General features: G+C 41.5%; 1 protein-coding gene across 2 annotated transcripts in view; it reads left to right on the plus strand.

Annotated features, from left to right (window-relative positions):
- LOC108790555 (suppressor of tumorigenicity 7 protein homolog) overlaps positions 1-20,418 on the plus strand; it is a 126,199-nt gene that overhangs the window by 74,736 nt on the left and 31,045 nt on the right. For both annotated transcript variants that reach the window (XM_018560842.1, XM_018560843.1), the window contains exons 12-13: positions 1,747-1,897; positions 5,178-5,270. In XM_018560842.1, the coding sequence (XP_018416344.1) occupies positions 1,747-1,897; positions 5,178-5,270 (244 nt within the window). The remainder of the gene's footprint in view (positions 1-1,746; positions 1,898-5,177; positions 5,271-20,418) is intronic.

Below are 20,418 nucleotides of genomic sequence, written 5' to 3' on the forward strand. Positions count from 1 at the left end.
TATATATATATATATATATGTATATATATATATATATATATATATATATATCAAAGTAACAGTAGGGTTTCTGTGAACATTTTTATCAACTGCTTTCCTTAAAAGCTCGGTTTACCTTTCTGACCATTGTTCATTTTACAAACATATTTAGGGGTGTGTGATGTCACTGCACTTGAAATACATTGATGATTTCTCCCGTCCATGTTACTGAATGTATGGACATGGAAGGGGGGAAGAGCCTGCTGGATCCAGAGCATTGCATCCACAATCCACCAATTGCAGATGCAATATTTTACTGGACCCTAAGCAAAATATTAATAATAAATGCACATTTTGTTCTTTTATGAAGAAGTGTGAATTTTTTTTTTTTTTCAAAAGGTGGAATTTCCATTTTAAGCATAATTTGTAATTACCTGGACGTACTTGTATAGTACAATTCATTAGATTAATTACTAATCTGAAAGAAAAATCTTAACTTTCCCTTATCTTTAAGCAATGCTGGGTTCTGGTCAAGCAAAGCCTGTTTGCTGCATGAGTGATTCTTTCTGTTTTTGCCCCAGGCAATCATGCTGGAGGGTGATATGTCAGCTAATCCTCTGTAATCCTCTTTGTTTAACACACTAGTGATGGTCTTCATGGATCCTCTGTGGGAAAACCTCTCATGTACCCAAGGACATTTCACCTCATGGGTTTAACATGGCCTTTGTTAAGTCCTTCCAACATAACCTTATCTTGTCACGCAAATATGGAAAATGATTTGTGTTGAGCCACTTAGAATGTTTTAACAGCTTTTGCTTGAAAAAGTTAGTAGCAAATCTATTAGGTTACCTTTAATACACATAAGAATAGCAACAAAAAAATGTCTTTAAATAGCCCTGGACACAAGATGGTGGTCGGGTGTCTATACATAATCTGGACACTTTCCATCTCTCAATTAACAGATTACAGTCTATATATACACACTTGTATCATATAGGTATGCTTTCACTCAGAAGCTATAGTCCTATGAGGAATGGGGGAGTTGAGGGCTATAGTCCGCTGATGCACTAAATCGAAGCTTTTGGCTGGCGGTATCAATCATTCAATGCAACTAAAAATAAAAGTGTCCAACCAAAGATCTTCCTTAGTGATATCTCAATCGATTTCACCCCTGCCAAGAGGCTATAGGCTAAGGTGGGATTTTGTTGATCACATCTGACTGATTGAACAAATATCTGTGTATGTCAGGAAAAGTGATTGTAATTGAGATTGATTAAATGATCCTTTTGAATCATTTATAACTGGTCTATATTTTCAGTTGATTGCAGTTTGCAACACAAAACAATGTGTGTTGTCTTATTGATTAATTACTTGTTTGCCGATCACTTATACCTTTTCACTTAATTCAGCAGTGCACTAATTTCTTTTAATATAATTTATATAAATATGTATAAATATACTGACATTTAGGGTGCTTTTAGTTAAAAGCCATCTGAAAACTTTAAAATAATTTTGGTGTGCTAACGATTTTAAACATGTGTGTTTCTGTGTGTATACGAGTGTGTGTGTGTGTGTGTGTGTGTATGTGTGTATATATGTATATGTGTGTGTGTGTGTGTGTGTGTGTATATATATAAGGAATTACACCAGTAATAGCTCTTTACATAAACGTATGAGGCCTTCCTAGAGTTGTTGACATAGTCTGAATTAGACAACTAATTTATGTATCTTCATTATACCTACATATACTTTGTTTTGTTGTTCCAGTATTTGCTAGAAATGAAAAGCTTGATAATGCCTCCAGAACATATACTGAAACGCGGAGACAGTGAGGCTGTGGCATATGCCTTTTTCCATCTTCAACACTGGAAACGGGTAGAGGGTGCATTGAATTTACTGCACTGCACATGGGAAGGCAGTAAGTATGTCTTGTTATTATACTGTACTGTTTGTTGCTTCATTGCTTAGGTTCATAACCTGCCCATCTTAATTAAATTGTCAGCACCAGTGGAATGCTCTGCTGCCTGTATTAATTTCAAAGGGGCCCCTACCACTTGTGCTATTGTTTGAAGTGGGAATACTAATTTAGTTATGTCAATGCACTATTCAGCAGAGATCAAAGAGATCATCCTATCTCTATCTTTCCCAGTAGGATCTGGGTAATGAAGGTTTGTTTTTAAAATTAGACTTGCATGTAACCTTTTATCTTTTTGTTTTTACATGAAATTATGATTTTCATAGCTTTGTTATTGCTCAACAAAAATACTGGAGCATTTATACTGTGCTCGTATTTCAAGCAACAGTGTGCTTAATTTGACTAACATGAACATTACATACTGTTTTATTTATAGTTTTATTGCTTAAGAGAACCAGTTACTATTGGGCATATGCAAGGATCTGAAAACTCCACTTTAGCTTAAGCTCATGCAGGCCTATTTAAATTGAATATATAGTGGTTTTGTTCATATTTTTTATGTCCAGGCAAAATAAAATAAAAAAGTAAAAAATTATATATTTTACATCAGTTTAAATGAAATATTGCACATAAATCGCTTGCATTCATATTTTTAGCCAGCAGGTGGGGCATTAGACTGCTTAGTACTTATTTACTTGCTCCCATTAGCTTTTCTGTTGAGAAAATGTCTGTTATTTACAGACTACAATAGTTTATATTATTTACACACACAAATAGATGACTCATTATTTATCGGAAAGTTCAATTTAAAATTTCAGTCAAACAGAGCCATAAAAACAAGCCTACGGGGAGGTGTTGTTGGTTTAGCCTACACACAGTGCTTTGGGAGCCCTTTGTCATGTATGCATGTGTTTAAAAAGGTTTATTTGTGTGTTGTTCAGTGCATAGATGTGAACCACTCTTGGAAAATTAGGTCATACATGTATCTAAATCTAAGAACGAAAATGTAATAAATTGCAGATTAGCATTTTATTAGTAGTTTTCTTTTTCAGGCTTTGTTTTCTGTTATTTTCACTAGGTGTTCATGTCAGCGACATACTTCCTATCCTAGGGTGACAACACCCACTATGCTGTATCTATAAAGGAGCATCATTGTCACCTTAGGGCAGGAAGTAGTTTTGAACTACAGGACACCTCCCTCTCTCCTCATGTTCTTGCTAGTTCACAGAGGTGAATTGGGCATGGCTGATGACACTTTTGCTGGATTTTTGTCTGGCTCAACAGGTTTTCAAACCGATATAACAAAACACTTGCAATGGTATATTTAACAGCCACAAATGAGAGTGAATAAGAGAAGTTAATTGTTCAGGTTTACCTACAGTTTAAAGACTTGTCAGTGCACTTCCTTCTCTGGGCTTCTATCCTGAGGAGTATTTATATAGTGTATCATATTCACATCTTTCCCGACTGCAAAGCGAAAAGGTGTCTTGAGATCTCTGTGGGCAAGACTGACCGCATAATCTAGTGCAGGGGCGCCCACAATTTTCCGTCTGGAGATCTACTTTTCAAATGATGAGATCTACCAATGAAAAAACACCTGCATTCAGGGGCGGGAGGGGGCGTGGCGGTGCATTGAAGTCAATGGCACCGCAGGCAGGCCCCTCGCGCACAGTGCGATCGCCTGCACCCGGAACCCAGGCACATTAGTGCCTGCGTTCCAGTCCAGTGCGATCTGCAAAAATGCTGCGAGCACTATATTTGCAGATCACACTGGACCGGAATGCAGGCACTAATGTGCCTGCGTTCCGGGTGCAAGCGATAAGGACACAAAGTCCTCAATCCCTTTTTATGCAGCCTCTGTTCTAAATGAATGGAAAGCACACCATGGCTTCCCATTCATTAAGAAAATATTTTACTATTAAGCAGTTTCTGAATGGGGAGGAGCCTCTGTAGTGAGTGCTTCTCCCCATTGAGAAACTCATGAATGAACAGGAAGTGATGTAAATCACATCCTGTTCATTTATAACTGGGGACCCATAGTACTATTGGTCCCCAGTTATTTACAAACACTGGATTGATCAGCTGATCGCTCCATTGTTTTGTCCTGCACAGAGGACCGGTACATATCAATGATATGTACCGATCCTCTGCCGCTCGGCCACGCACTTAGGGGCTCAGCTTCTCCCATGGATCCCCCCTGCTCTCCCGGGCAGTGGCAGATTATGTTCACCCCTGATCTAGTGTATCATAAAGATCTGCTTTACTCCACAGGAGAGAGATGGGAGAGTGATGCATTAAAGTAGTAGTAAAGGCTGGTCGCTTTTTACCTTAATGCATTCTCTGCCTTAAGGTAAAAAACGCCCATATCTTTTTGCGTCCCCTGCCCCCGCTCCCCCCCCACACACACACATGTACATGTGCACGTGCACATCGCTGTCTCCGCCGCCGGTCTCTGAAGCGGTGCACCTTTTCCCGACCTTCCTGGTTGCAGTAGAGGATACTGAGGGCAGAGGAGCCGTAGTAGGCTTCCTCTGCCGTCAGTCAAACTGTTGGGAGGAGAGGAGGGGCGTGGCCTGCCGCACGCTGTGTGTGTGTCTATGGACACACGCAGCTACTTGCGGGCTCGGCTGGGAATGGGCACACACTGGTGTCTCCAGAGCAGAAGCTTAGCTGATGGAGACGCCCATGCAGGGGGCGGGAGGAAGAGCGATGCGGGGACACACTAGAAAATGAGGAAATAAAAATAAATAAATAAATAAACCCAAAAATCTGCATCCCATCAGGACCTCCCACGCATTGAAAAAACCCCAATAAAAAAAAACCTAAAGATTTAAAATCACTTTAAATAAATACTACTTGTGCATATGTGCCTAATCGGAATTATGTATTTAGCCATATGGCTGCACATAGACAGTCAAAGATACCATGCTGTAAAGCTACGATTTTGATCTGCATGGCTCCTGCAGCCTCTTTCAGTAGCTTTTTCTGGAATTTCCTCAGTAGGATAGTATTTAAAACCTACAGCAATGCCAGATCACAAGCTACTTCAAGCCCAACACACATGTAAACTGAGACTGTGGCTGTTAACTTGAAGAGTTTTTTTTTTTTTGTATGCAGCCCTATGGAGCACATTGATCATTGATATTATGTATAACAATAATGAGAAATAAATGTTTTAAGTGTTTAAGCCTAGTTTTATATTTGCAGTGAAAATCACCTTTATTAACTGATAAAAACATACACTGATTATTAACTAACAAAACCTATTTTTTTTCCAACAAAGCTTTTAGGATTCTCCCGTATCCTTTAGAAAAGGGACATCTTTTTTATCCTTACCCTGGGTGCACAGAAAATGCTGACAGAGAACTCTTGCCAGGTAAGTAATGTGACGGTCCACATGGGCATGTCTTTCTGTTTAACAAAAGTAAAAATGAGGCACTGGATACAGATTTTTAAAGGGTCAATCGAATTACGAGTAACGATATATTTTTTTCGGCACTCGCCGTTACTGAATACCAATACCTGAAGTCCCATTAAGGAAGCCAGGCGGCGTGTAATATCTCGCCACCTGGCTTCCTGATTAGCCGGGAAGCCGGGCAGCTTGTAAAGCCTCGCCACCCAGCTTCCCGATTAGCAGGGAAATCGTCCCCATGCTTCTCGTCACTAGGTGACGAGAAAGCATGGAGCCGGCTTTCTGGCCAATCAGGAAGCTGGGCACCGTGTAATGACGCGGTGCCTGACTTCCTGATTGGCCGGGAAGCCGGCTCTATGCTCCCTCGTGATGAGGGAGCATGAAGACTGCTTCCCGGCCAATCAGAAAGCCGTGCGCCGCGTCATTACACGGCGCCCGGCTTCCTGATTGGCCAGCTTCTTGACTCCTGATTTGCCGGGAAGCCGGGCAGCGTGTAAGCCGTCAGGGTTAAAGTGTATCTTACAAAAAACAAGGGGAACACATAGGAGCTTTACGCTAAGTAAAATTGTATAATAATGACCAAATCCAAGGGTTTCAATAAACTTGATTCAAAAAAATACAATCCCCTTTGAACAAGAAATCCCTAAAAGTGGAGATGGTCTGATAAATGGATCACAATGTGTAATTAATATAATATAACAAAGTTTAATAATACTAATTCATATAAAGACACCTATAACAAGACATTTAAAACCAATTAAAAAGCTTCCCTAGAATCACCTGAATGTAAAGATACGGGTATTGAGCATTTGAATCTCCTATGGGGTAGGAAGTCTCTGATATGAGTGAAAAAAACAAAAGAGATATATCACCCAGAAAGAAAAACGGAGCTGTACTCACGTACGCAGCCGGCAAAAAACAGTCCTGGTTAGACCCCACAACGATACATGCATGAAGTTGGTTGTGGCAAGAGAGTATCCTTGTGAAACAATGTCACTGAATGGGATCTATTTCCTTGGTAAACTAAAAAGTGTATCTTAACCTAAAAATATAAATATATAAATGTGGTTTCTGCATTAGCTTCCTTTTTTTAGCCTTTTTTTTTTCACCTGGTGACCCAGCCAGTAACACAGTTCCTGTCTTAGGATGGCTCCGCTCTATGGAGGAGCAACGTAGCCACCCTTAGACAGCAGCATTGCTGTGAAAAGCGTAATGTTAGATGCACTAGCAGATTTAGATGAACTTAACTAACAAATTAAGCTCAACTCCAGCTAACACAGTTACATCAAATGTACTTTTTTACATAAATGAATAACCGCTGACCATTGGAGGCACTCCTGTCAATGTTAAATTTTGTCTCAACGCTATAGCTAACACTTTTGCTGGACAGCTTCGCTCGTTCATGGAAGTTGAAATAAAGTGGAAATGAAAAAACAGACTTACTGGCTACAAAACCCTAAAAACTAAAATTAATGCAGCCACCACATCTAATGGTAAAATGCAATATATAAAATGTTTGCTTTTGGGTTTAGATACACTTTAACAAGTTTGCTGCACTTGTTAACCCTGGCATAACCTGTTTCTGTTGTTGTTTCAAGCAGAAAACCACAAATGTATCTGGTATCTGCTTATTTGAGGTCATTTAAACCTAGTCAAAACTCCCAAGCTGTGATATAGGAGGAGTGTGTGTGGCACCCAAAACATATTGGCCGTTTTTCTAATGTGAACCAATTTTAAAACCTTTGAATTCTTGGACGTTTGTTTGGCGAACTCATAAATTGATATCACATACATATTGAGATTGCGCTACCAGGTTGTGCTTTCAGAGGTACAATGCACTTGTCATCAAATCTGTAGGACATGCACTGTCAATGCTTAACATTTGGATTGTGGTAGTGTACACCATTGTATCTATTATACAATTGGATCTTCCATGCTGCAGGTTTCATAACCAAACAAATATTGATTGGGAGGACAAGTCATTTGCAACTTATCCTATTTTTTTTTATTGTTTAGGTCGCTTACAAACATTGACAGGTTGTTCAGGAAAGGGTGAAGAGCTTGGAGAAGGCAGGAGAAGTGACCAATCTAGGCCAAAATAGCTGATTTGGAAAAATTATCCAATTCAGCTCACTTTCCAGTTCAGCCATGTTGTCCTAGATCGTTCACTTCTCCTGCCTTCTCCAAACTCTGTAACATTGGCCACCCTGCATGCATAGTCTGGCTGCTTAAAGACCGTTCTAAAGAGTGTACCTACATACATGTACCTTTTCTGCAGGTGAACTTACATGTTTGCGCTCATAGAGTCATGGTGCAGAGTGCTGCAGACACTTGCTTTTGTCAGGGGCAGACCATTAGACATTGGCAGGGAAAATGCATTGCAGTTGATCTATACTTACAACAAGCCACTTTGGCTATGGTACATCAGAAAAGGTCTACAGACATTTGGACATTACTAATCCAACTGTAAACAGTCAGATCTGATGAATGTCTTCTTACGTCTGCTAGATATGAAACAGGTCTGATCTGCTCACGAAGGGTCTCTGGAAGCCTTGTAGCAAGATGTCCATTTTCTGATTGTTGTGGTTTCAGTAGTTTGAGCAGCCAGGGAGAGTAGGATACCAATGACCAATAAAGATTTCCACAGAAGGTGTTTGTTAAAAGGAGGTCTACTTTTGTTGATAGTTATCAACCAATCCCTTGTTTTTCTCATGTCCCTCTAGAGTGCAATCTCCACTCTTGAGGAATATTAGAGTGCGTGTATATTTAAGTGCGAGTGGAGATATATCAGTGGTCGAGTGTATATCAGAATAAATCAGTGGCCAAGTGTTTAATGTATACCAATAATATAAAAACCATTAACCAACTGACCATAACTCAAATACTCTTAAGCATGGTGTTATCCAGTGCTTATGTAGTATGCAGCCGGCTTGATTTAGCATCCATGTCTGTACAAATAAAGCTACACAGCACTAAATGTCTGCAGAATAATGGTCCGTATTTGTAAGTTATAAAAAGTGTTGATTTTAGCAGTTATATACTCTTTTCTTTTATACAGGTTTAATGTAGCCTTGCCCAGCAAAGTGTTTCTTTACATTTTTGCCCAGGCACTTGCTGTCACCATGTTTTCAAACAAACTAGCTTGAACTTTCTCAGCTTAGCTTCCATGAGCTTCCTGTCCTGTATAAGATTACAAAGGACAGCAGTCTCCAGCAGCTGTCCATTTACTAGCTTGGAGGAGGGGGAAGCAGGGGAGTGGATTGCCTAGCCGTGTCTGTGTGTTTGTGGAGACACACAGCTTACTCACACACACGAGAGTGGCTCCATAGAACCCTACAAGGGAAAGGAACCACCCTAAAACAGGATATCAGGGCCAGTGTCCAAGAGACCAGCTGATTCTGCAGGAAAAAAAACTTTAAACTCAAGGAACAGCATCCTTTATCAGCATTTAAAATAGCTTAAAAACTGTTTGGCTTTATAGGAGAACTATGGGGTCAGTGCTTTTCCCCATTGTTCTCCTAAGGGTAACGGGAGGATACAAACTAGCGTTCTCCTGTGACCCAAAGCTCAGTATACTGAGACCGCCGCAGCCGGGACGGATCCCGGCATCGCTGTCTGGATTCATCCAGCTGCGTGATTGACAGCTTGCTCTGCCTATCTAGAGGCAGCTGTACCCGCCCCCTCCCCGTCCGTTCCGCCAGTCAGCTCTGGAGGATCAGACAGGGGAGGGGGGAATCCCTGTAGGGAGCCGTGAGTGACAGTCGCGGCTCTCGGCAGGGACAGGATGAAGAAGTGAGCGAGTGACGCTATGTGTTCGCTCACTTCCCGATCTATTGAGCCGACGTGTGACAGTTTAATTGTCACACGTCGGCTCGAACTATGAGGCTGAGTGATTTTCACTCACCTCATAGTTCTCCTTTAATATCACTTTAACTATTTCAAGTAGCACTGTCATGGGCAACATCACTTTTTACCTTTTGCCCCGGTTTTTCCCAATTAACTATTAGTATCTTGACTTTCTGTATTGTAATCATAATCATAGGACTTGAAAGTGTAATCTGTCCCAGTTAGCTTAGTCGAAATCTTGTGTGTGTGTATGTCGTACGTAAATGTAGCAAGAATTTGCCTTCCTTTTCCATATACAACTTTGTTGTTAAACAAGTCACTGGATAACAGATGCCATACAGTTAAATACATGTATGTTATGCAATTTTGATTTTTTTTTTTAACTTAAAATGTTATTTATATTTTATGCCTTACAAGAGAATCTCTAGATGGTCACTAGGTCTCTTGTTTACATGGTGCATGTAAAATCCCATTATTATTCAATTTGTTGCTGCCTTACTTTAAAAAGTTATTGGAAAATACCTATAAAAAAACTGAATAGCAAGCAACTTCACTGGCAATTTCGCCAAGTAAGCGTGTAATCGGACAATTACTTGTGAAACCCGCAGCTCTCCTGCCCATTACAGTGTTGAGTTGCTGAAGTGTCCTCATGGGGAACATCTGTCTTCAGTAACCAAACATTTTCAACTTGTTTGCATTCAAACATGTTCGAAGTCAGATGTATTTTAAACAGACAGCTAACCAAACCACAGCTAAATATTTTTGTTTCTGTTTCTTGGGTGACTGTGATGAGTAGATGAAACATTCTCAGAATATATGTATTTACTTGTTTAATAATAATTTGAATTTTTTCATTGTCATTTTTATATTTTTAAAGCTGAACTCCAGAGAGAATTCAAAACTACACTTGCAGTTGGGCTCTAGCCACACTGCAAGCGTTAAATGCTAATTTTTGTCAGGGGTACTGTTAAATAGCATTTTTACTTGCCTTACCCCTTCTTCCCCGGCAGCTGGTGTTCTGCTCTTCCCTCTAATTTTGGACTGGCCCACAGTGTCCCCACTTACAAAACAGGACTACTGGTCTTGCATTGTACGTGATGACATAACTATGCAACAAAGGGATAATGCACTGAAGAGCATCAGCTTCAAGGGACTGATTGCAGAGAGGAGAAGGCCCGTGGGAGCGAGGGATAATGTAAGTAAAACTGCATTTAAAGGTAACCTAGAAACCAACATTTAACCCTTGCAATGTGGGGTTAGCCCCACTGCAAGGGTAGTTTTGAATTGTTTGGGGAGTTTAGCTTTAAAGTATGCAATTTGTTTGCATTAAAACATGTTCAGAGTCAGATGTTTAAACATACAGCTAACCTCTGGGGTACTGTACTGCACTGCACATGGCGCCTGCCATTTTCCTTTTCCTTGCTTGCGCTTAGCTGGCCACATGTTGTTACTGAAATTTTGCATTACTACACAGGGGTCCAGATCTCTGCACCACTGCACTAGGTCACTGATCCTGACTGTAGTGTTGTGACTCCAACCTCCACAGTATTATGTATCTGGAGTTCCCTTTCAGGCAATGGAGGATCATGCAGGGATGTACGGGGCTGCAGGTTCTAAGAAGATTCTGTTCCCTCTGCTTACCTAATTCAGTTATGGCTGTTTTATTGGAAAAAATGTCTGATCTATTTGAGTCCTCAGACCACAGGGAATACAAGCGGGCCACCTCTCCTTCCCCTTGAGAGTCCCCCTTTATCTTCCTCGGTCTGTCTTTGTAGTGCCTTAGGAAGATGATGAAGAAACAGTGACTGCTTTCAGTTCTGTGTAGCCCAAGAAGAGGACCTGTCTCTTGACATGTCTCCTAAGCTCAAGGACAATATTTCTGCCCTCGTTTGCAGTAAGAGCTGCCTGCACTAGCCTTGCCAAAGGTCACTAGTCTGGGTTCTTTGAAAATGCCATAGTCTGCCAAAACCTACCCCGTACATGTGCTTTTACAGCTGGTGATGTAAGGTGACTGGGATCTCAAAAAAGTGTTTATTCCTCCTAAACAGTTTACTCAGCTATTGAAGAGGCTTTCTTTAAATAAATGGGCTGTTGTAGACCCAGCAATCTCTTGTTCGAACAAGACTTTAATGGTCCCTGTTTTCAGGGACCAGGCTAGAAACCATCTTATTTTCCCTTGCATGCCCTGCTGTGCAACCTGCTGTTGCCACCATAGCGGTGTGTCAGAACTTATCTGTGTGGTCAAACATTATGGCCAGGGACCCTGTATCTTGATGGAAACCACCACTCTAAAATGGTTAAAGCTATTTCCTATGGCCTGGCAGGCATCCTCAGAGAAAATCTCCTGGATAGGACTCTTGTCTGTCTACATGCAACGGATTCTGTGACTTAAATGTTGATCTGTAGAGATTCCTTGCAAGAAGCTCCTTAAACTCATTCCATTACTGGCGAATGCCTATTTGACAAATTTTTGGATACTCACATGAAGGATGTAGCCAAGTGCACCTTCTTACCATGGAAGAAGAAATCCCAGCCTCCAATAGCAAAATCTTCTGTTTGCCCCTTTAGATACGGTTCTTTTCCTTTTTTCCAATTCTTTAGATCCAAGCCAGGCCCTCAGATTTGCCATAAATTCTGGCCCACCGAACATACTATATCTGGGAAGAAGCCCTCTTCTCTGTGAAGGGGCGTCCCCCCTTTCACTAATGAGGGGACTTCTGTCAGCCTTCTTGGCCTCCTGGGTTCAGAATATTCCTAATGCCAGGGTCCAAAGCATCATAACCATGGATTACAAGCTGGAATGTTACTCCCTGCCCTCCTCCTTACTTCCTGCTCTCAAACTTACCAAGAATTCCTATAAAAAATGGACAGATCTTTTCACTGCCCTAGATCCTTTTTTTTCTCAAAGGGTCATAGTCCCTGTCATGGAGGCAGAACAATTTAATGGGCTCTACTCCAGACTGTTCACTGTCCACAAAGAAAAAGAGGCGTATCATCCTATTCTTGACCTGCAGATGCCCAACATGTTTCAAAAGTCCAGTATGTAATCTACCTGCTCTGTCATTGCCTCCTTTTACACAAGAGACTGCTTATTTGCACATCACCTTTTTTTGGCCTGTCCACTGCACCTTGGGGCATTAACAAGGTGCTGGCCCCTGGTATGGCTCTGCTTTAGTCTCAGGGAATCTCCATAGTGGAGTACTTGGTCAACCTTATTCTCAGAGAGCAATCAGCACAAGCCATATCGCCCTATATTCATCAGATGATACAAACCCTGCAGAATGGTTCCTGAATGTTCATAAGTAGAAGCTAGAAGTCTGTCATCACTTGGTTTACCTGGGCCTAATCTTAGACATGCCCCTTTCTGTGGTCTTCTTTCCCCTGGAAAAGATCCAATCTCTGTGCCCCCATGCTCAGAGCTTGTGGTCCAGGGGTTGCGTGATTGTTCACTTATGGGTTCTGAGCTTGATGGTGGTCTCTTTTGAGGCAGTTCCTTATGCTCAGTTTCACTCCAGGCTGTGTGGGATAAGCAGGTTCAGTCCCTGGTCATCCCCAGTCATATGTCCAGCAAGGCCAGACTTGTCCAGGCATGGTGCATTTCCAACATTAGGAAAAATCTTTTCACGGGCTGGTGTAGAAGTTGCTGAACATGAAAGCCAGTCACTCTTGAATCAAAGGGTCTAGTTGGCAGAGGAATCTTTACTCCTAATCAACATCCTAGACTTAAGGTGATGTCCCTTCAATGGAGAGAGAGTGTGTGAGAGAGAGCGAGAGAGAGAGAGATTATGAGATTATCATCTGTGCCGAAGATTTGGACTTTTACCTTGAGTTTGTGGAAGATAAGCGTATATTGGTGTTTACCGCTTTTTGGCTGCCCTGCAAGAGGAAAATGCCGATGGGGACAAGGGCCTCTTCCCCACAAGCCCTGGGGAGTTGGTTGTGGGGGTGTGGGCAGGAGGCTTATTCACATCAGGGTACCCCTTTAGTAAAGGGGCATCCAGATGCGCCCCCCCTTGTGAATGGGTAAGGGGTACTTGTACCCCTACCCATTCACTAAAGGTTTAAAAAAAAAAAACAGATTTTGGGAAAAAATCCTTTCATTGGGAAAAAAAAACACAACAAAGGATTTTGAAAAAATTGTTTAAAAAAAAAAAATGGATCCACCAACTTAATCCATGGACAATCACGACATCCATCGTTGTCCACGATGACGACAACTAGACAAAATAAAAAATAAAACAAAAAATAAATAGAAATAGTCATTTTAAAAAAAAACGACGGCCGCCGTTCTGTCCGCTCGCGACCTACTCCCGCCGTGAAATGGCATTTTGACAGATGCCAGCAACATATAAACAATTGGTCGGAGCTAGCGGTGACAGCTATCTCCGCCCAACTGTGTACAGTTTTACTTCATCTGACAGGAGAGCCATGATTGGGCAAAGTCTTGCACCTGACCTGTGGTCAGGTGCAAGCCTTTAGGCTCTGTTCACACCTAGGCGTAACGAATATGCGCGTTTCGTGACACGCGTTTTTTCCGCGTTTCACGGTAAAAAACGCACGACAAACGCGCGTTTCCGAGGGCTACTTGGCTGTATCCCAATGGAAACGCACGACATAAAACGCCGCAAAGAAGCTCATGTACCTTTTCAGGTGTAGGCCGTTTTGAAGTAATACCCTATGCTTTTCAAAGTATAGTTAGGAATTCATTTTTTGTTTAATTTTTTTGTTTTTAAAAAATGGGGCACAGCAGGCGCCGTGCAGTCCTGTGTGACTTTACAATGCTTCCTGGAGTGACATGGGCTATGAAACAAGCCACTGCATAGCAGCCTTTCTGCTGGCTCCTCCCCTGCTTGTCACATGTTATGGGGTGCTGAGATGAAAAGGTATTCCTGAGGATTCTTCCATACCTACTATAGTGTATGGGATTGCTTATTTCATAAGATAATATACATGGTTATGGTGAAGGGTTTAATAACACTTTAAGCCTTTGGTACCACTCGGTTCCCTGCTAAGGTCATGCTGCAGTAAACATACCAGCCATAGGTGCTCGTTTTCTCCGAGAGCTATTTCCCTCGTCACCCTTCAATGTATGAAGCCACACACCACTTTTCTGGAAAGCTGAAATCAACCATATTGTTCCAGCCAGTAGCGTATTTTGGTTTGGGGCTGCCCTAGGCAAGACGAAATTCAGGCACCCCCACACTATATTTGCCCCACCTCTTCCTGTTTTAGAATTTTTGCATAACCTGTCAGTCGCTGGATAGCACACATGCTGTATCCAGCTTTTGACATGTTCCCCTGTTAGCGTAGCAGGAAAGCTGGGGTCTTAGGTGGGCTCTGCAGGGTCTTGGGTGACCGGGCATTCACAGATCCTGCACAGCCCCCCTGAGACCCTGCAGAGCCCACCATATACCCTGCAGAGCCAAGCCACAGACCTTGTGGTCTGCACTTTCTCAGGGTGGCTTTGCAGGATCTGTGGTGGCCTGTGCAGGGTCTGTGGTGGGCTCTGCAGGCTGCAGAGCCCACCACAGATCTTGCACAGCCCCCCTGAGACCATGCTGAGCCCACCATAGACCCCACAGAGCCCACCACAGATCCTGCAGAGCCCACTGGGCTGTGGAGAATCTATGCTGGGCTCGGCAGGGTCCTTTTACCACAGTGTGATCCTCTTACCTGCATCTGCCACCCGCTGCTGGACCTGGCTTCCTTCACCGCCGGGCCACTGGTTCTGCGGGCACCCGGCCTCCTCCGCCGCCCGACTGGCACTTCTGGGTGCCGGCCTCCTCCGCACTCGACTGGCACTTCGGGACTGGTTTCCTCTATCGCCCAGCCAAAGCTGCGGGGATTCAGACCTGCCCTCTCCTGCTGCTGCTCTTCCTCCTCATTGCCTCCTCCTCCTCGATTAGGCAGCCGAGACTGCTAAATTCTGTGTAGCCCGGCTTGCCTGACTGTTTTGGGGGTGGCATTTTTGTCGCCCAAGGCGAACGCCTTGTTTGCCTAGCGGCAGATACGGCCCTGGTTCCAGCATAGACCAGCACCTCTTTCTGGCATGTTTTTCCCCCTATTGGGGCTTAATTGTAGAACAAGCGCATAAATTCAGGGGAATTTAAGAAAAGTGTCTTTGAGACATATAAGAAAAGTGTCTAAGGGTTACAGGAATAGTGTCGTTATTTGTGCCAAATTCATGTACAAGGTGCATAGCATTCATTGTATTTGGCGCAAACTATGAATCGTGCTGGCTTGCATGACATACTTTGGGACAGATATATGCACACTGAAAGTACATAGATAAGTCCCATCTCTGTCTAAAGTGTTGTATATGTGCCCAAGACAGATTTCAGTTAAATCCTGAGTTTCAAGGAAAGTCACACCTGAGGTATGTGTTGCATGCTGCAACAGGCATACACACATACACACTATGAATGTGCAACAAACTAGTTACGCCAACAATTTGACATCAAACATGATATCGGTCCTATGCATATTTTTCATTGAAGAACAATGTTCCTCATCGCCTTTTGTGCCTTGTATTAAAGGTGTGTTTGATGTCGGATTGTTATTTTCTAATACACAATGTAATCATTTTTTATGAATGTATCCCCATTACCATAAGCATTATGGATAGAGTTAAGAGTTTCAGATGTATGAAAGGGCAATTTCAGGTAAAGCCAAACTTACAAATGTGTGTTACTTCTAGACTACTTTATAACAGGTTAAGGGTAGGGCCATTAGTAGTCTTTGTCCTAATGGAGGTTTACAGCTCATTAACATGCTGTGCAGATCCTAAACAAGATGTTTATGCATGCCATATAGGCTGAGTTTATTTCTCAATGTGTACCTTTTCTGCTTCCTAACACATACATAACATATAAATCTGGCCTTCCCTGTTAGCAATTTGTGCATTTTGGGGTTTGACAGACACAATTATCATCACAGGTTACTGTACTCCCCCTCCCTCCCATTTAAGGGTTGGGGGGTACTGGGGGCTTGCACTCTTTACATCACCTCTTCTGCTCCTGTTGACCTTTTGAGCTTCTCTAGTCTCACCCTTGATATCTGGGAGTCTGGACTTCAGGCAAGATGTGCAGGCAGTCCCTATTATTCCAATGGTCTCTGATAAGCACCCTCAGTCTCTAAGGTCCTATGAAGTGTGTGGTGGCTCTCTCCCCCTCCCGCCCCCCTTGTGCAGGGCTGTCCCTATGCCTGGGAATCGACTGTGGTTGCCTAGAGCAGTTTGGTGCCTGCTGCTTCTGGCGATCCATTTGCGAGTAGGTCCCTTACCTTTCTAGAAGAAAATAAAGTCTTTCAATTAAAGTATGGTATCCAAACAAAGCACTATCTGCCCTAAAAAATATTAATTGGTTAGGTTGCCTGAAAAGTAAAGCAGCAATTGTTGGACAAACCTATCCTATATCAAAAATCTGAGAAAAGATCTGATTCTCAAGGGGGTTTGTATAGGTTTAAGCTGCTGGGACTCAAGTAGTTAAAAAAAAAAACCTCATAGTTTTATCACCAATTGTTTTGCAATTGTCTGTTTATTTTTCTAGCTCTACACACAGATATTGGGCCATTTTCTCTTTACCACCTTCCTTATTGCAGTGTGTGTGGTTAGCATTATGCAATTCAGCCTAATTTTATGACCAAGCCATCTTTTAAGATCAGGAACCTGAAGTCTGGAAGTAATTTTCATTATGGAATGACAGTTACCACCATTACAGGCGCAATGTTCTCTACAACTCATCAGGTTGTGTAATACTAAAAACTGCAAATGGAAGACTGCATATAAGTGTGATACTTTTTAGGGATGTTATGTTATCCCCATCTGACCCAAATAGATGAGTCTGCATTTCAGGCACACCTGTTTTCTATATTTGGCACCATAAACAAAAATGCAGCTTACAAAAATTCCCAGGCCTTATAACACCTGCAATTATTAACTTTGTGCTTCATGGTGCAAATCAGAATTGTAAGAATAATATGTCGCCCACAGTGCATGTTTCTGTGCTGTTGGCTTTTAATGGACTGTTATATTAAATTACCTTTCTTACCTTCACACATTCCTTCTAGTGTAAGTCAGAAGAATGGTATACAATTATTATATGAGCTTTCTGCAATAGAACATTCATTTCAAGGATGCCAGTCTATTTTAAAATCAGGTTAAAAAGGGAAACCTAAATGAACTTAATCAATGGAATCACAAAATATACTTTAACCTTTACCTACTTGCAAAAGGGGAGCACATTTCCGGAACCTCCACAATAATGCTATACTAACTAAAGCTGAACACCAGCCAAACTGCTGAATACAAGGATGAAATACATATAAAGAAACGGTTTACTTGCTTTAGGATTTGTAGTTATGTTCAGTCAGTTTTGTTACCCAGACACCTCTGCCAGACAGAAAAGCTGGATGCTCAACCTCCATTGCAGCTTAGTTTGCTGAATAGTGATCAAATCACACCCAAGTCTGACATATAGTATACATTTAATAGGGTTTATTTATATCTATAATATTTATTTTTTTTCGTTGTATCTGCCTGAAGTTTTGCTTTAACAGCAGAGCTTATAAACGTTGAATATGGTCAGCTCCTATTTCAAGTGTAGAGTTATGTTTTTATTATTTAGTGATTGACTTGCTCAGCTCTAATATACTGAGGAGTGCACTTTTACAGAAAATAATATTTCAAGCGTATTTGCCGGGGTATAAGACGGCTAGGCGTATAAGACGACCCCCCACTTTTTGTGTAAAAATATAGGTTTTGGGCTATACTCGTCGTATAAGACGAGTATAGCCCAAAACAATGTTTAAATGCACTTACTAACCTCCTTGGCGGTATTCCCGAGTGTGGCTCGGGGTTAATTTTCAGTACCATAAGTGTTAACCCAAGTATACCGAAGTATACCCGGCGTATAAGACGACCCCCGATTTTCGGGCGATTTTTTGGGGTCTCAAACCCCGTCTTATACGCCGGCAAATACGGTAGTATTAAACTATCAATTTTTTTAGCTATAGCTTAGAAATAGCTTAAGAAACTTTTTACTTTAATATCACTTTAAATCCTAACAGATTGTGATATTGGTGGGTATAGGGTTTTACATATGGAGGCTTTCTATTGTTTTTTGTTTTTTTTTGGTTAAACTTCATGGTGTTTTTTCAACCTGACTAACAGTAATATAACTATTGAACTGTAATGTAGCTATGTCCTGTTTATTTAATCATAAACAACAGCTTTTTATCAGCCATTCAAAACTTTACAATGAAATTCCTTCTTTTCTTCACAAAGCAAGTGTCCCTTGGTACAAGTAAATGTACCGTTTGGCACTCCATAGGATACAGGGCTCGCCAGCATGGAGCCCCAAGGCAGCTGCATCTTTTATGCCACAAGGCTCTATGCTTCCAATGAATGAAGCGTTTGAAACCAGCTCTTACCTGCACCATTAAAGGGTTTCTAAACCCTCAGCTTTTTTGCATATATCTACTGCTAGCAAGCAGTAGATATATGCAAAAAGTTAAAAAAAACAAAACAAAAAAAACGCTTTAACAGAGGTTTAAACTTTCCTGTGTGTTCCCTGCGCGCTCCCGTCCAAAAATGTGAAACTACACGGGCGGCCGCAAAGCATCTTGGGGCGGGCGCATGTGCAGTTCACATTTTCGGCAGGGACGCGAGGAAAGACACAAGGTAAGTCTATGGACGCATGCACCTGCATGCAGACACCGTGGGAGAGTACATGCCAGCAAGCTCAGAGGAGTCAGCGCCGGATCGGAGGTTCGCCGCAGCATTGGAGAGAAGGCTGAAAACTACAGGAAAGAAGAAGATGATCGGATTAAAAGACATAATTTAAGGTGAGTGCTTTAATTAGCAATGGGGCGAGCGAGGGGAAAAAAAAATTGCCGTTAATGTCACTTTAACAGTTTCTAGCTGTTGCTGAGATCAAATGTTAGTCTGACATAGATCCCTATCAATTCCAGCTTAGACAGGCCTGAACACACATTCCCATCACATCTTCCTCAAACGCTGCCTCAGCAGCAGGGGTTTTCAGTGGACTGATTGAGTGCTGTCCCATCCTCTTGTTGACCATCCCCACTTATCCATAATTAGATTCCTACATTGTGCTACCTTTCCTGAACTATAAAGCTTTAGGCCGGTGTCAATTAACTTTTTTTTTTATTTAAGCAGATTTTCTATTCCCATACAACACATAAGCCCAAAGCCTGTTGATAAAGACCCTTTCTCTGCCAAAACTGACTCTCCCAGTGTTAGTTTTTGCATCTACATTACGACAATCAGTGCTTCTACCATGATGTGTAGATCATAGTTAGAAGCACTAGCACAAAAGATAAGTAGGTTGTGTTGTCATTCTTCTAAAAATTATAAAGGTCACCACTTTAAATACCAGTAGTGCCCAAGGCAAGTCTTTTGTAATGCAATATGACTTTAATTGAAAAATGTATGAATTCAGTTTTTGTAAAAAGTTGTGTATCCAGGAGGGCAGGTCGGCCAGAATCAAGATAATGGGACCTGTTAATGAACATGATTGAAAAGAAAATGGAATAAAAGTGGAGTTGTGGCTTAAAGTGTATTTCCACATTTGCAGCCAAATTGGAATAACACCTACTTTATATTTGTTATATGTTGCTATTCACATAGTGTAACTTAAAATATTAAAACATTGCTGCTTACCTTTTCAGTGATTTCTACTTGCTTAAATATCCTGTCTAACTTCCCCTTATGTAATGTTAAGTGGGGAGCTGTGGAGTGTTTGTTTACCATAATTAACCCTATCTGCACTGTGCTAGCAGATCTAATCATCAGTTGCAAACATGGTCTAAACTATCCTAACAAAGATTTAAAATCCCCAAGGCTTTTTTTCTTTCTTGTGTGCTTTTTGTGGGAAACCCACTCTGTTCCCAGTTTGTCCCTCTGAAATAGTTCAGAATAGATTGCAGTCTTCTGAATAGTCTTGAACTAAAGAAACCACTAAAAAGGTAAATAAAATATATTTGTATTCATTTTTAGATATGCTATGTAAATCGGAACACATAACAAACCTTTAGTGGGAGTTCTAAAATTTGACAAAAGTGGAACTACACTTTAAACATCAAATACTTTTTTCATTTTACCAGTGGATTAAGGATGCAACGTAATTGGTCACTACAGGAAATTACTCCAGTTTTTGTTTCCCTTTTCTTTTATGCAGTTTTTGTAAACCAGGCCCAATATGTTTCCATTATGTACCCTTTTATTTGGCCACAAGTGATCAATCTA

The sequence above is a fragment of the Nanorana parkeri genome, unplaced genomic scaffold (assembly GCF_000935625.1).
Source record: "Nanorana parkeri isolate BGI_ZX_2015 unplaced genomic scaffold, ASM93562v1 scaffold481, whole genome shotgun sequence".
NCBI classification, from domain to species: domain Eukaryota; kingdom Metazoa; phylum Chordata; class Amphibia; order Anura; family Dicroglossidae; genus Nanorana; species Nanorana parkeri.